This window comes from Prunus dulcis, chromosome 3, assembly GCF_902201215.1.
Source record: "Prunus dulcis chromosome 3, ALMONDv2, whole genome shotgun sequence".
Taxonomy (NCBI): Eukaryota; Viridiplantae; Streptophyta; class Magnoliopsida; order Rosales; family Rosaceae; genus Prunus; species Prunus dulcis.
In genome coordinates, this window is record NC_047652.1 from 10,080,699 (window position 1) to 10,096,776 (window position 16,078).

The window sequence follows — 16,078 nt, forward strand, 5'->3', positions numbered from 1 at the left end:
ATTTGCATTGAGTCTTGTGAACTACTTGAGTGACATGCTGGCGTCTTGAATGGGCATCTCCCTTAGGATGCTTAAATGTTTACCTGCATTTCCCTTATGATGCTTTTGGATGTTATTCCGTGTCTCCCTTTGGACGGTTTTGGAAGTTGACTTGCGTATCCCTTAGGATACTTTTTGGCTTATGCATCTCCCTTAGGATGCTTTTTGGACAATGGCATGCATTTCCTTAGGACACTTTTGGTAATTGTCCTGCGTTTCCCTTAGGACGCTTCTTGGACGGTGGCATATGTCTCCCTTGGGACACTTTTGGCAGTTGACTTGCGTCTCCTTTAAAACGCTTCTTGGACGATGGTTTGCGTCTCCCTAAGGACACTTTTGAACGATGGCATGCATCTCTCTTAGGACGCTTTTGGTAATTGTCCTACGTTTCTCTTAGGATGCTTTTGGCAGTTGTCCTGTGTCTCCCTTAGAACGCCTCTTGGACAATAGTCTGCGTCTCCCTTAGGACACTTTTGGCTATTCTCTCAAATACTTCGTTGAATGAAAATTCAAACTTGTATTGATGTTTGTTGTAATTACATCACTTTATTGAATGGAAATAAATGGATGAACATGTCCAAAAAAAAAAATGGAAGTAGCTTTTTCTTCAACTGCAGTGGAGATGGCTCGGTCGCTTGCTGACGACCAAACTGGTAAGTAGAGGCTTCACGGGTAGTACCTTCAGAGGTGATGGGTATTCCATTGTCTCATAAGTTCTTTTCCCTCCAAGGTGTCAAGCGTATAACTTCCTCTACCACCAAATTAGTTGATCATGTAAAGGCCTTGCCAACTGGGTTTCATCTTCTTCGATCCTTGCCTTTATGTTGAAATGAAGGCTTTTTTTAAGCACAAGGTCCCCAGGTTAGAATTGTCTAACTTTGGCTCTCTTATTGTAGTATGACATCAACTACTTGACACAATGGCATTTTCTCGTTCTTCTTCAAGCATGTCAATGTATTACATCTGGTAACTTTGATTTGGAAATCATATATGTCCTTAGTGGGTGGGAGGGCTGAGCTCATGATTCAAAAGTACTACATGATGCTTTAACAAGGAGGAATAGACTTAAAGTGCCACAAGGTATTTTTTTAATTTTTAATTTGTTTCATTTATAGTTTACATTAGGTCGTACATTGGATACTAAAATATGTGTAATCTATTATTAGGTAAATTTTTCTTAGTTGATTGTGGATTTCCAAATCGACACCAATTTTTGGCTCTATTTCGAGGTGTTTGATATCATCTCCAAGAGTTTGGTGGTCAAGATCGTGAACCTGCAAATGAAGTTGAGTTGTTCAATCTTCATCATGCGTCCTTGAGGAATGTCATTGAGAGGATATTTGGGATATTTAAATCACGATTCACAATTTTCAAATCCGCTCCTCCATTCCCATATACGACACAAACAGAGCTAGTGTTAGCTTCTGTAAGACTACACAACTTTCTTCAAAGATAGTGTAGATCTGACAAATTTCCTATTGAATTGGAGAATGAATCTTCTTCATCTTAATTGTTACCGGTTAATGAAGGGGATCCTGAACTATGTTTCAAAACACAAGAACAACAATGACAAAATGCTAATGAATGGAGAGTTGGTATAGCTTTGAATATGTGGAGAGATGTCAGGCATAATGACAACAATGAGAATCAAGGATAGTGAATGAATGTTGAATATTTTCCTTAAACTTTGCTTTCAAATTTGTTATACATTTGTCACTATATTTCTTGTGAATTTAATTTTTTTTATAATGAATTTTGCTTTTTGTTAAAAGAATTTCATTCATCATTACTATGTTTGACGAAACTATCTGGTCAGAAATCAATAGGGAAGACTGTATATGTATTTGAAGTCTTCAGTAACCATAAGAAGAAAAAAAACAGAAAAAGATCAATTTATGTATTTGAAGTCTTCCGAAATCATATAGCTATTGCACCATACTTTTTATACAGAGTGCCAAATGAGAGAGCAATTAGAAACAAATGTCCTAAAGAAAGAGATCACTACTTACTGCTCGGCGGAAAACAAACATGCTTCTTGGCTTTTTGATTGTCTGAGTAAGAATGCCAAAGTTAGCAATCGTCTAAAGAAATATGTTAAAGAAATTATGGAAGTCTTGAATAAAAGCCATACAATATTATAATAAAATTATACAAACTCTTCTAAGTTTATGCGAAATCTAAAAGTTCCATAGAGTTCCATGAAATTTGGCACTTAAAAAAATTCTTTTAAAATGCTCTAGAATTCTAATTGAATACACCACCCCCCACCCCCCGCCAACCCCCTTTATTTCCTAACTTTGTAACTTTAATTTCCCATTTTGTAAGTTTATTTCCACAATTTTTAAATAAAAAAGTCGTTACTCAACAAGTTTGGGCTAAAGGTGGGCTCCACTTTGCCACATCAATAGTTATGATTTGTAGGTAGAAAGCCATGTTTGTGAAGTGACTAAAACACCTTTACCACATCATCAAAATTAATGGAGTTTGGATGAATATAACAGCAGAGGCAATATGAAACACCAAACTTTGGTCAATATTCAATAACGTTTGATAAATAAAAAAACAAAAAAAAAACTTTGATCGATAGGATAAAATGAATCACTTTAACTTCCAAGAAACAAAGTAAAATTTGACCATACTTTCACGATAAATAAGTCTTTTGATAATAACCCTCAATGTGGATAGTGGAAAAACACGTGGTTAACCAAAAAGTATTTTCCCTGGAAAAAAAAAACCTAAAAAGTATTTTCGCTTTGTGTAATAAAATTTAAACACGTGGCTGGAATGGAAAGAAAGGCCAATGAACTAACTGTCTTACGTTTCTTGGACCTCTCTCCTTCATATTTCTTTTGTGTTCCGTGTCTTGGTCCGTAGTTTATTATTTCTTCTAGTACCTTTATAAGCCAAAGCCAAAACTGAATTGGGGTTTATGCGTAATCCATGACTTCTCAAGCTTTTGGGCCTCTGCGTATATACATCATCTGATTCATCTCTCCCAATTCACAAGAAGTAAGTTCTCAAACTTCAATTTTCATACTGACCATCAAATTTATTTTGATGTATACTTGATCATGATTACAAAAGCGTTTCTGTGCCCTGATCATGCGAGCTGTTTTTTCAATGGCATATTTGGTTTTCCTTGTTTCATGTATATGATTAGTTTGTTGTGACTTAGGTTTTGTGAAAAGCTTTTGTATCACCGTATGGTGCTGGGCCTGTGATGTGATTGTTGTGGGATAGCTGAAACTACTGTATAGTTCTCACGGTGCCAATCTTGATAATCAAATTCAAGGGTGGCGCTTTTGTTTTTGGTCCCTGTACGAAGATAGCTGGAAAATCATATAAATGAGCTACTTTTATTAGTTTCCTGGCTCTGTATCCTCTGATTCTCTGTCTCTCTCTCTCTCTGGGGTGAATTTCTGCATTATGAGAGACGAAAGGTAAATTAATTGAAGGACTCCATCTGGGTTCAATTAATTGTTAACGGATTGGTAAATTAATTGAACATTTTACTCTAGGTGGGTTCAATTAATTGTAGATAGATTGCTTTGCATTTCAAGTTAAGGATCGTTAATGCTGTTGCTTCCTGAAATAGGTTTTGGTTTTCTATTTTATTTGATTATTTGTTATGTCTCTCAAATACTAGGCCTTTGGTTTTGCTTCTAAAGTAATTATAGGATGCTAAGACTTCCAGTCATATAATGATAGGATTTTCCATGGAGACAAATTAATTGTCCGATACTCTATCCATGTATATGCAAGTCTTCCGTGTCGGTTGTGTTTTGGGCTGTTGTCCAGTCAAAAATTTTTAACTTCTATTTCATCAAGGCCATACCCGTCAAGCCTTATGATATGATGCCTAATGTTAGTCCTTGTTTGAGGTGATGTACAGATGGTAATTGGAGAAAGTTACTGTTCTAATCAGTTGGTTTGTTTGTCTGATTTGTTCAGTTCACCAACAGAAACTATGACTTGGTTTCCATGTAGCACACTGTTAATGATTTTGGCTGAGACCGGGTGTAACTCTACTACAATTGATTTTTTATAAACAACTTAGTGTCATTTTGAGAGATGGAAAGCATCCGGGAATCGACTAGACTTGAAATCTTTAAAGCTACCATAGACATATAGCATAAGCTAGAATGCTGGTGTATTGCTTTTTTGCCTGTTAGGTCTTTCCTGGTAAAGTTTGTGTCTTTTCGTAGGTATCATACAGAGCCAGAATGTCTCATTTGTTCCATAATAGGCGATTTAGTGTTTCAGAGATATTTCTTGCAGCTCTGGTAATAATTTATTCATTAAAATATTTATATCCAAAGGCCATAACTCTCTGTATGCATTCACACAAATGCTTGAGTATGCAAATTTTATCTTTCCCTTCGGCTGGTGTCCAGAGTGACTAATGGCTGCATTTTGGGAGAGGAGAGAAGGGGAGGGAGGATATATGAAATTCTTAATTTAGCATTTATTTGATGATTGCACCTCCATGCAATATGAAAGCACAACAGAATTAGTTTGCCTTTTGAAGTGGAATCATTTTTTGCATTACAGAGTTTCGTAAAGGGCAAGCATTACCTGAACTTGGTATAGGAGATATTTATTAAATTTGTTTCTATGTTGGAAGATCATGATTTTCAACAGTTGAACAAGAAGTGTGTTGCAGTGCATCTGTATTGTGATTCTTTTTATTTTTACGAATTAGACCATGTTATGGCGTTTGCCTTTGTTAGGTGCCCCTTTTGGGATATTAAATAATAGCTTTTTGTTAATTGATAATAGATCTCACTGTTGGAATCTTTGGGTATCATCTGTTACAAAAATTTGTACTTTTGTTAAAGACATTCAAAATGGCTTTTTTCAATAATTTTTAAATATATTTAAGTCAATGGCACGTGCTTAACAGCAGAAAGAACAAATTCAATAGCACCAGAAAAATCAAGCGCCATTTTGGTATAATATTTCTGTTTGAATGCTATATACATTTTCCCGTAGCTAGAAGCTTATAATTTACTCAAAAAACATTTTATGGGTCCTTTGCTTCCTCTTCAGATAAGAGTCATTTTTATGTATTCTTGTGAGCTTCTTCTAAATTTCATATGATTTCTTGCAGATGAATGCCATTTTGATATAAGAATTGATTACCGGAACTACAAAATAGCAGAAGATACACGTATTCTATAAAGTTTAATTCATGATCACTATGGATGTAAATGGTATAACCTGGGTTGGGGGTGTATATGAGAAATTCGAATCTATGTGCTTGGAGGTGGAAGAAAATATGTACCAGGTAAGCCCTTTGAAGTTATTAGTCTTTTTCTGTACACAGGATTCCTAAGATAAGGTCCTCATCTATATAAATGGAATGTTTGCCATAGACTGCTGATCTGGAGGTGTTAATTCATAAGTTTACAGTTATTTCTTCGTCTTCATCCTCCTTTCAGCACTTATTGACATCTTTTTCTTGCTTGTATTGTTCTTTATACTGGTTATTTATTTTACAACTATGTCTATGATCATCTGTCTCAGTGCCCTATGCCAAATACGGCTTTATGTGATTTTGTGTTCATCTGAGACAGTAGCCTTTTTAATTTTATTCTTGAGTTGCTCGAGTGGTTTCCTTTCCCATTAACTGATATTCTTGCTCATTCTTTTACTTGGGACAGGATACAGTCAAATTTGTTGAGAATCAGGTACAGACTGTTGGTGCAAGTGTTAAAAAGTTCTATGCAGATGTAATGCAAGATTTGCTCCCTGACTCTTTGATGGATCCAGAGAAGATGTCAGCCTGTGGTTTCCCTGTTGAAAATATTTTTGATGTTGATAATTCTAAAAGTTCAAGGATTACCAAGAAAGAAGAACCTATAAAGCCTAATGTTGAACACTTAAATAGGGATTCAGAGGTGATATCTTCTGTTAAGAATAAGGGTGTGGACCATAAACCATCCTTCCGTGAACAACACATGTATGACTATCGCACGCAATCTGCAGAGAGTTGTGCGGAGGAAGCATGCTTGGACTTGTACTCAAGACAAGACCATGATGGGAATATGTTTAACAATACAAACTTGGCTGTCAAAGAGAATCCAACGAAGCACAGATGTCCACAGGCGATTCCTCCTGCTGAAAAGGATTTGGGCGGACAATCATCATCCTGCCATGAAACCCATAAAGGTTCATGCGAGCATATAGATACATTTATAACCCCTTCTTTAGATGAAGGTATGGCATGTGACTCCACTAGGGAAGGTCGTGTGATTGCAAATGCAAGCCAATGTACTGCTGATGTTTCAATTGGCTGCCACTCATCTGATATGATTGTTTTGGATAAGTCGGATGCAAAAGAATGGAATGAAATATTAGATTCATCCTTTGGTGGCTTATCATTAGAACCAAATGGTAACTACTTTTGGACCCTGTAAAAGTGTATTGTTTTTCACCAACCTTGATGCTTGTTCACTCTTTATTTCGGGTTTGGCAGCTTCAGACATTTGTTTCATCAATGGGGTGGTTTCTCTGGTAGGATCCTCTCCAAGTGGACAAGTACAGTGTGAGAGATATGCTGAAAAGGAGGTCTCAGCATCTCATCCTGGTACCACTGAGTACATCTCATTCTGATGCACATTAACCTTCTTGTTCTTGTTATTGAGTTGAGGCAAGATTTGGTTGATGTCGGTTTTAGATTGACAATTGATTGATGAAAAGTTATTGTGAAGATAATAACTCTGACATAATGATGGAGATATTTTTCTCAACTCTGGACCATTATATATTTATGTTCATGTGGGATCCAGATTTTATGTGGGTCCATGATAATCTGAAATCTCTTTTGTACATGTGAATTTGCATACTTCACTTATATGGGTTTTCTAGATTGTGTACTGGTTCATGATCATTTGAATGTTCTTTTGTACATGTAGTAAGTAGTAACTGATGACTGCAAATTTTTCAGGGGGATCACATGACTCCAATTTGGATGCAATTGAGAGTAATATTGTTGTTGTACAAGAAATGGAAACCATTCAACAATCTGCCAAGGCGAAACTTGAGGAGACTTGTGTGATGGTGACTGGTGAGGATGTTCATTTTGTTCGTCACATGGAAGGCAAGCGTAGGCCTTACAAGGTACACTCTCCATCCCTCCCACCCCTTCTTCTCCCTACTTTCGCTGGCTTTAATTGAGACTTCTTTTCTAGAAAAAACTTCAGAAAGCCTTTTCCTCAAGAATGAGGTCTGCAAGGAAGCAAGAATATGAGCAGCTTGCATTATGGTATGGGGATGATGCAAAATCAAATTTGGAAAGTGAAGACGGTGTACTTCATTCTATTACTATGGAGGAGATGAAGAAATCACCATCTCGTGATTTTTGTGAATCTGAATGGGAGATTCTGTAGATACCCTCGTAAAAAGCTTATGTAAATAAACCGCCTCACCGCAGCCTCCCCTTGCTGATTATGGTGCTGTCCAAAATTCCTAGCTTAGGATAAAATTTGTACCGAAGTGGGTAAAATTCCCAACAATCAACTGCTCTACCGGGGAGTATATTAACAATTATGTAGTCTCCCTAAGATAAAGTGCTTGGAAATGTTATTTATATTTTAAATGGGACCAAGCCAATTGAGACGTACCTTTGTAGTCAGCATTGTTAATATATTATCTACTATTATGCATGGTTAAACTATTGTTTGCGCTGCTATGCTGTCTCTTTTGTGGTTTTCTGGTGTTGTATTTTATTTTTTTGTTTTCTATGTTGAATTTGTGAATGGAATCTGTTGAACTTGCGTAAATGGTTCAACCAAGTGCCTAGAGGGGAGAACAATTTATTCAAGTTAGAGTTATTATGGTTACTGTGTGGTGCTAACATCTTCTTCCTGGTTTTTGTGCTGATGGCAAGCAACTTATTGATATGCTTGTTCGTTAATGTCCTAGGACTTAATTGAATTCAAACACATCATAGGGATAAGGTCTTAACGCTGAAGATAGTGATTTTTCTTTTCTTTTATTTTTTCTCTGCCTTTTCTAAAGAACATACAGAGCTTTTGCATCCATACGGAAGCCGAATTATTTATATGATTTAGTGTACTTGATTTTTGTAAAAACGTGGTCTGAGATTTTAGTTTGCCTGCCAGTTTAATTTAGACAGGCTACTAGGTCATGCTGATTTATGGCACCTACAGGGCTTGCCAGCTGCTTAAGTTAACAGTTAAACTTAATGTAGGTACCTTTTCTGTACATTTCATCCTGTCTTATAAGTCCCTTCTCTTATAACTCTGTTGAAGGAACGAAGTATACAGAGTCTACTAACACTCATGACAGATCAAACAAGCAGGTCTTATGAGCTAAGAATGACTTCGGAAGTGTCCAAGAGCAATGAAGCATACAATAGCCTATTCCAGGTATCTGGCAGGCCAGGCAGACACCAGTGGCTGCAATCAGCAGAGGACTCTGGTCGTCTTTGTTGCATGGCTAACTGCTTCCATTGCTTTGTCTTGTAAATCATTGGGTGTGCATCTCTTCGATACTGAGACAGCTTCGTAATGTTCAGGTATGTCACCGGGGTCTTCATGCGCTGCATTGTTCTCTCAATGGCTTCTATAATTTTTCTGGGAAATGTTGTTTCATAGGAATCGTCCGTGATGGGTTGGGTTTTGTTGTAGCACCAAAGCTTTCCCTTGTGCTCTGGTGAAATGCTCCGGAAGAAGACTCTGGTTTTGGTCACATCCACATTTTGATCAATCCAACGTGCCCAGGTATTCATAGCCTTCTCAAATGCTGATTCAATCTCCATATTCTCCACCGTTTTTCCCCCATTTTGAAACAAGTCCCACCTGAAAATCTGACATCCATTAGACAAACTCTATGATAAATATTCATTGATTTTCTTTAGTGGAGAAAAAAATTAATAAAGAAGACTTACGCTTTGATCTTTCCATTGTGCACCCACCAGTGACCGGTGTTGAATACCATAACGTCTGCCCCGACCCACTTCTTGGCTGAGTCAGCAACTCTGTCAAGCCTAAGAATTCTAGCACCGTTCTTTTGGTTAATTTCTAGCTGCATTAGAAATGGGCTCCAATAGAACTCAACAGAACAGTTATACTCCTGCAGTAATATAGAACCAACCAACCAAGAATCTCACAGTTAAAAAGGGTTCACCAGGAGAAAGATTCTACAATAGAAGCACTTTGAAACCAACCTTTGCTGTGAAGATCTTGTAGATGCCACTTTCCACATCAACTTGGGCTTGAGAGGGAGGGAGAGCTGAGTAAAGTAGACAAGCTAGAGATTCCCACTGGTTTCTGTTGAGAGAGTCCCCAACTACTATCACTCTCTTTCCTCTAAGTCTCTCTAACATGTCTGTTCCATTAAACCTTCAACCATAACAACCTTGTTTACATATATTTTGATGCAACAAAGCAAAATGTAACAATATTATTAAGACATACTTGGGTTAATTAATCAATTAGCTCACCTTGGAATCTTACACCCCTTGGCCTCCCAACTCCATTTCTCATACATGAAATCTGCCCTTCCATTACTTTGGCAGCTGACTTGGTCACTAAGAAATGGACACTGGGCTCCTTGGTAGAAAGGGCTTTGCTTCGGATCATAAACCCATTTTCCATCAAATACATTGCATTTGTCTTCTTTATTTATCTGTTTCATGTGTTCCTTCAAGTCTGCTACTTGCAAGAGCTTCATGTTCGCGTCTGATTCATTGGCCGGTAGTGTTGATTTTATGGCTATGTTCCCAAGAGTTGATAGGCTTACCCTGTCATGGCTGTGGTTGAGAAAGAATATCAGAATGATGCAGCTTATAAAGCTTGCAGCTGTGCAGAGTCTCCATCCTTCACCAATGCAGGATATGGTGTCCATTGCAGCAGTAATTAAGCTGAAGAGAGGTTTATGGTTTATGAAGTTGTTTGAATATAACTTATAAGCAATTGGGTTAAAACTAATAATCACCAAAATTGATAAAATTTTGTAAGTTCTAATCAGTGGAACTGAGTGGTTACCAAAGCACGTTCAGAAGCAGTAGCAGGTACTTAATGGTTTAGGTGGAAGCTTTAGTTTTATGACGTTTCCACATTTGGTTGGGGGTGAAGTAGATATAACAAACCAATTTTCTAAAACCATATTTTCTAGATGATGTTGATGTCTCCTCATGAATTTGTATTGGCCATTTGTCAATGGAGGCCCTTGAGGCTAGATCATGAATGCATTCTCTCCATTTGATCAATTTAAGGGAGTATTTTGTTTCTGTTTTTGACGCTCATGTGAATAATTGATACGGGATTTCTTTTCTGTGTTTGGTACACCTACTAATGGAATCAACTTTTTACATGAGCTCGGCAATAAGTTTGAAATAATAGAATATTAGCATAAGAAATGGGCTTATAGCTCCATGGTCAATAGCAGTTACTCTGTACCTTAGGTCATGTGTTTGAATCTCCTTTTCCCAATATCACTTTTGTCAACAACAAACATAAGCTATCATTTACATTAGAGTTGGCTATTCATGTTAATGGGTTGTATTCGTATTGAATTAATAGATGTTATCTGCTTATAATCATTTACAGTTGTATAGAGTTGGGGTTGACCCAATGTGTCAAGTGAACGAAACAATTAACACTAACATTTCTACAATAAAAATCACTTAGTATCTCTAAATCAATGAAAACCCATGAAAACCCAAACTGATTAATTTTCAAGATATAACTTCACCACATCTAGTGCCATTATATTGTCACGGCTATCACCACCGTTGCCGCGGCCACCACTATCACACCCCTACCACCACTACCCCCACTGTCGCCACCCCCACCACAACGATCATCACTCCCACCACCACTACCACACCCACTGCCGCCACCTTCCCCCACCCAAACCCACTATACCACCAACACCGCCGCGGCCGCCACGTGACATGGTCATTACCACCACTCTCCCCACCACCATTAATGTCTCTACCATCCCCACCACCACCGTACTAACTACTTTAAAATCCATTAAAATTTTAATTGAATAAAATAATATATCTATCAAAATATTTTTTAGGAAAGCAAAGATTTACAAGGCCTAAAATTAATCTAGAATCAATTGAAATCCACAACTCTTTATTTACTTTAAAATCAATGAGTTTTTAAATACAACCAAATTTTTATAGAGTTTTTTATAGGCTTCTATAAAACGTGACTGAATACATCTGGACTTTTAAACTTCTTTAAAATCTTTTAAAATCTCAATTAATCTTTTAAAAGTAATGTTTTATTTAATAACTAATATATCTAAGACTAAACATGTTAGGCCGTCCCCAATGGTTGAGGCTCTAAAAGAGGTTGATAGAGCCTCATTTTAGAGCTCTTATGGAATCTTTGGAGCTCTAAAGGCATCACTCTCATAACAGGAGGACTCTACATTCGGAGTTCTATATTCTATATATATTTTTTTTTTTTGTTGGAACATTTCAACCAAAAAATTCAAAAATTGAACAAGATTTGAAAATCTTATCTATTTATAAAATAAATAAAAAATATAGAACAAGCCTCATCCGTCAAAAATACCCAAACTCAAACCTTATCTAGCCTATCCCTTTCATTGGTCACATTAAATAAAAAATAAAAGAAAGAGGAAGCAACCGTCTGCACTAACACCTGGTTCCAGCTAGCCGTCTCACAACCGTCTTCACCGCCATCAGCCACCGTATCTCGATCATATTTTAGCCGTCTCGCAACTGAAACCCTAATCCAAGAAACCTAGGTAAGCTAAATTCTCAGAGTTTTTATCATAACTAGCCAAAATTTACTCTATATTTTCATAAATATTAGTTTTTATAAAAACTTTCAAAAATAGCCAAAAACTTAGTTAAATAGACTCAAATGCCCTCAAAACTAAAAACTCACATAAACCTAAAAAGAAAAAAGAAAAAAATTATTTAGGAGGTTAACTCAATATCAGAGACGATACCCCAGAATTTTTTTCTTTTTTCGCCAAATAAAAAATGATATGGTAATATCAAGTTTACATCATGTGTGACAACCATGCTGGTCCAACATGGTCTCAATTGCACTCCACCAACTCACCCGAGAAACAAACGCTGCCCCAAAATAAGCCAACTTTTTGTTTTGATCCTCAAACTTCAAAGATGCCCATGGAAACATAGTCCAGAAGCCAAAACTACAACTTTATTATTGGCTTACTACGAAATGACAAGATCATGCTATGGATTTGGTCCAGTTGAAAGACAAACAGGTTGTAAACCTTCAAAATCCTCACATCATACACTAGTTCAAATTGCCCTGCGTCCCAAGAGCTAGGCTTCGCTGCAAAAGTAATTTTAAGGTCTTCTTGTTGGGTGTAGCTTTTTTTTTATTTATTAAGTGATACCGGTGAAAGTATATCCACTAGCAATAGGATTGTCAATACATATCACTACTCATAAATGACATCCCACATACATTTGTTTTAGAAAAGCAGTAAATCTAAATAGCTCAACCTCTCTGTCACAATCCTTAGAACTTTGGTGCTTGCCATGGCTGCAAAATTCAATGGTTTCGAGCTCAGTTTTTTTTTTTCTTGTTGGGGGTAACTTTGCTTCTTAGGTTTTATGTGGGTTTTTAGTTTTGAGGGTATTGTAGTCTATTTAACTGAGTTTTCTGCTATTTTTGAAAGTTTTTATAAAAACTAACATTTATGAAAGTAGGGGATAAATTTTGACTACTTTTGATAAAAACTCAAATTCTCATGAGATGAGACCCAGTGGTCATTTTCTGTAGTTTATGTTGCCTTCTTGTTATAATCATCTGTCTTAATTATACATAATGAATCTGCAAATTCATTGCAACTACTGATTTTTCATAATGCAGATCGTTCGTTCGTTACTTTTCCTAGAGTATCAGTTTACTACATTTCTGGTTGGTGGAAAAAACTGAGATACACATGCTTGTCAAATGTCAAAGTTTGCTTAGTAGCTTTCACTTATTGTTGGTCCAATTGATTAAATGGTTTCGTTTGCAGAAGCAAGGCAAAGATATATAGATAGATGGTGCCACTCAAAGACATAGTGCCAGCAGCTGTTTACCCTGAAAAGGACCCGCAGGCCATTCGCGTGGGCTTTGGCCTTGGAGTTTGCTTGTTGCGATTGCGAAGGCGTGTCACGGTTGGTAATGAAAAATTCCAACTGACTGAAAATTGTAAGACTGGAAAAAGCGCGCCGATATTGACTCTAATCAATCGATTGTGGATTGGGCGGGGAACTGACCCAATACAAGGTTCTTTTCTATGCCTCAATTAAGAGGACTTCAATATTCATCTAGCGCGAAAATGGTAACTGACAGAAGCTGAAATTGAACGATAATGGAAATGACAGAAGTTTATCGGAATATTTCTCTATTCAGACAACTTCAAAGAAAAAGGAAGTACATAAACAACATAGCCTGAAGATTTCTCTATTCAAACCTGGTACATAAAATTAAAATGGAGATTGAAGATTTCTCTATTCAATCTTGTACAAAGAAAAATCATACCATGAGTTGGCAGAGCAAAATAAAGAAAATTCCTCAGGAGTTTTCAACTGGGAAATTCATAGAATGAAAAAAGAATGCTGTTTCGAGCTTTTGAGCTGGGTTTATAGACGTTGAGTCTGGTTTTTGTTGGTTGAGTTGTGTGTCCTTTGCTGATAATTTCTCCTTCAATTTATAGAGAATGGAGGTCAGTTGAGTGGACCGGCAGTCAATTTGAAGTACCCACTTGCCATTGGTTTTGGTGAGTGGGTTGCTGAAAATATAACTAAACCCAAAAAAGTTGCTAAGAGGCTTTGATCTGATTTGACAGAAGTTACCTTGGTATAGACTTTTCACGTGTATATTGAGCTTTGCTTTGTTTTAATATTCTTCATCATAGAGAATATTAAATTGTTTCCATCTACCACAACATTGTTTTATTCTTCTTTGAATCAACTCACTTGTGATGAAGTGAAACTTTATTTGCAGCCACTGAGTTTCTCCTCCGAACATGCCTTGATGCATAATGAACTAGGAATGCTAGATTGATCCAATTGCTGCAGATTTCGGATATGTTGTTCTCCAGATAAGTAGGAACAACATTCATGAAGAACTTAATTCCATTTGAGTAATGGAAAATCTGATTTAGCATGGTTGCAACTGACTGATCGTCATACACTGCGCTCTCACAAACAGAAATCATGATTAGTGCTCCGAATATTCAATACTTGTGCAAATGATGCCAAATTCGGATACGTTGTAGTAGGCATCTAAATGAACAACTTTCATGAAGAACGAATATTTATTTGAGGACTGGAAGCTGGCCCGAATTGGGCCATAATTAGGCCCGAATTGCCACTGTTATCTGGTATGCTTCTGATGTTTGATGTCATGAGGATTCTGCATTTATCCAAATGATCCCAACTTTGGATATGTTGCAGTAGACATTCTAATGAAAAACTTTCATGAAGAAAGAAAATTCATTAGAGCATTGGAATTGTGCCCGAATTAGGCCCGATTACTGCTATAAGCTTTTCACTGGCGCTGTGCATATGGTGTTTTCAGCTCTTAGGATTCCCCATTTGTCCGAATAAACCCAATTTTGGATATGTTGCAGTAGACATAGAGATGAACAACTTTCATGAAGAACGAAACTTGATTTGAGCGCTGGAATTTGAATTTTAGGCTCACCCTATCTGACTGCAGCTATGCATGTCTAGCCATATTTTGGCCATTTTGATGTTCATGGAACGTTATCTTCCATTTTAGGCAAAAATCCGATTTTTGGTACAAACAGCAGCACAGAACAACATAAACACAAGGTTCATACTTTTGGACAAAAGCATGAAGACATCATCATCATTAGAAGGCTTTAACAAGACATGCCTGGCACTCGTGGCAGATAAGACCGTGGCGGTTCACTTCCAGCTGTGGGGAGATGAGTGCAATGCATTCAAGCCAAGCGACATCATACGCTTGAGCAATGGCATCTTCTCTTATAACAGGAACAGTCTTCTGCTCAGGGCAGGTAAGAGAGGCAAAATAGAAAAGGTTGGAGAATTCATGATTGCATTTGTTGAGACACCAAACATGAGTGAGATTCGTTGGGTTCCTGACCCCAACAACTCTTACAAGTACATACAGGAGGCTGTGATTTCTCCACATTCACGTATATTTCCACCCAAATACTGATCCTCAAGTTGTTCTTATTGCTACTCTAACAGTTTAATTTGTCCGTTTTAATGGGACTCGAAATGAGTTGTGAATGATTTTCATTTTCATTTCTTGACGAAAGGATAGCGATTTCAAAGCAATCTTTCCTGGCATTCCAAGAACATAATTAGAATAAATTTAGAGAGGGAGAGAGAGTTTAATCATGACCATATGGAAGCAATAGTAAAAACTAGAAAGAGTTAAAAGCAGAGGGATGGCAGTAAGCTTTCCATTCGTCTTTGGTAATTTTATCATCCTTGTCATTATATATACATATCCAGTTTTTGTCTCAAATTATACAACCTAAATGCATGGTATCTAAATGTTAATTTTAAGTATCCAAAAAAGAAATTAGCTAGAGACATGTGTACGTGCTCACATTGGCAATCCTAATTTCCTAATGTTGAAAAATAATGTTCGTTTGTGTTCTACACAATTCTAGAAGGATCATGAATACAATGATGATTCTAGAATTGTGGAGAACATTCTATGTCGGCTAGACAAAGAGATTGAAGTTGGAAGAACCCTCTAGAGAGCAAGAACAACTCATGTTGCTAGACTATGGGTGTGGAGCATGATGGCTAAACAATAGCCACAAAAATAATATTGTAAAATATAGAAGCCACACACATGTAGCTGGAGCAAGAGACCAAGTCGGTGGACTTGTCGGCAAAGGAGCCTATAAATAGGCATGCAATGCAAGAAAGCCAAGTGGAGTCAACTAATAGAACTCCCAAAAGAACTCCCAAACCATTAGGGAGCAAAGAGAGCTACCCAAAGCTAGCTATGTTAGGGAGCCAATAAGCTCACTAATCAAAGTGTAAGGG

The 16,078-nt window shown here is 37.0% G+C and overlaps 3 protein-coding genes across 5 annotated transcripts; 2 read left to right on the forward strand and 1 right to left on the reverse strand.

The window, feature by feature from the left end:
* The first annotated feature begins 2,832 nt into the window (after window positions 1-2,832).
* On the forward strand, window positions 2,833-7,720 carry LOC117622514. Of its 3 annotated transcripts, XM_034353207.1 has the most exons (7): window positions 2,889-3,048; window positions 3,215-3,479; window positions 5,150-5,326; window positions 5,703-6,435; window positions 6,518-6,628; window positions 6,989-7,161; window positions 7,233-7,720. In XM_034353207.1, exons 3-7 carry the CDS (start codon window positions 5,231-5,233, stop codon window positions 7,428-7,430), a joined length of 1,311 nt encoding a protein of 436 aa, XP_034209098.1. In that variant the 5' UTR covers window positions 2,889-3,048; window positions 3,215-3,479; window positions 5,150-5,230; the 3' UTR covers window positions 7,431-7,720. The 3 variants fall into 3 exon arrangements, with proteins under 3 accessions (XP_034209099.1, XP_034209100.1, XP_034209098.1); XM_034353208.1 differs by lacking the exon at window positions 3,215-3,479 and having other exon boundaries at window positions 2,833-3,048; XM_034353209.1 differs by lacking the exons at window positions 3,215-3,479; window positions 6,518-6,628 and having other exon boundaries at window positions 2,887-3,048.
* Window positions 7,721-8,368: 648 nt separating this feature from the next.
* On the reverse strand, window positions 8,369-9,738 carry LOC117621717 (protein trichome birefringence-like 1). The gene is made up of 4 exons (XM_034352267.1): window positions 9,509-9,738; window positions 9,233-9,407; window positions 8,954-9,138; window positions 8,369-8,864 (listed from the first exon to the last, which is right to left on the reverse strand). The coding sequence occupies exons 1-4, from the start codon at window positions 9,736-9,738 to the stop codon at window positions 8,369-8,371; spliced, it is 1,086 nt and encodes a 361-aa protein (XP_034208158.1).
* Window positions 9,739-13,078: 3,340 nt separating this feature from the next.
* LOC117621718 (SOSS complex subunit B homolog) lies at window positions 13,079-15,230 on the forward strand. Its single transcript, XM_034352268.1, has 2 exons — window positions 13,079-13,195; window positions 14,808-15,230. The coding sequence occupies exons 1-2, from the start codon at window positions 13,079-13,081 to the stop codon at window positions 15,228-15,230; spliced, it is 540 nt and encodes a 179-aa protein (XP_034208159.1).
* The last annotated feature ends 848 nt before the right edge of the window (window positions 15,231-16,078 follow it).

What these genes read in the sequence shown, in the direction of transcription:
- LOC117622514 (XM_034353208.1), top strand. Translation starts at nt 5,231, where the DNA reads ATGATCACTATGGATGTAAATGGTATAACCTGGGTTGGGGGTGTATAT. An exon ending in CTTATCATTAGAACCAAATG is followed by an intron (nt 6,436 to 6,517) that starts GTAACTACTTTT and finishes CGGGTTTGGCAG; the next exon opens with CTTCAGACATTTGTTTCATC. An exon ending in GGTCTCAGCATCTCATCCTG is followed by an intron (nt 6,629 to 6,988) that starts GTACCACTGAGT and finishes CAAATTTTTCAG; the next exon opens with GGGGATCACATGACTCCAAT.
- LOC117621717 (XM_034352267.1), bottom strand. Translation starts at nt 9,738, where the DNA reads ATGAAGCTCTTGCAAGTAGCAGACTTGAAGGAACACATGAAACAGATA. An exon ending in ACAAGATCTTCACAGCAAAG is followed by an intron (nt 9,139 to 9,232) that starts GTTGGTTTCAAA and finishes ATATTACTGCAG; the next exon opens with GAGTATAACTGTTCTGTTGA. An exon ending in CACAATGGAAAGATCAAAGC is followed by an intron (nt 8,865 to 8,953) that starts GTAAGTCTTCTT and finishes TCAGATTTTCAG; the next exon opens with GTGGGACTTGTTTCAAAATG.
- LOC117621718 (XM_034352268.1), top strand. Translation starts at nt 13,079, where the DNA reads ATGGTGCCACTCAAAGACATAGTGCCAGCAGCTGTTTACCCTGAAAAG. An exon ending in GATTGCGAAGGCGTGTCACG is followed by an intron (nt 13,196 to 14,807) that starts GTTGGTAATGAA and finishes CTTCCATTTTAG; the next exon opens with GCAAAAATCCGATTTTTGGT.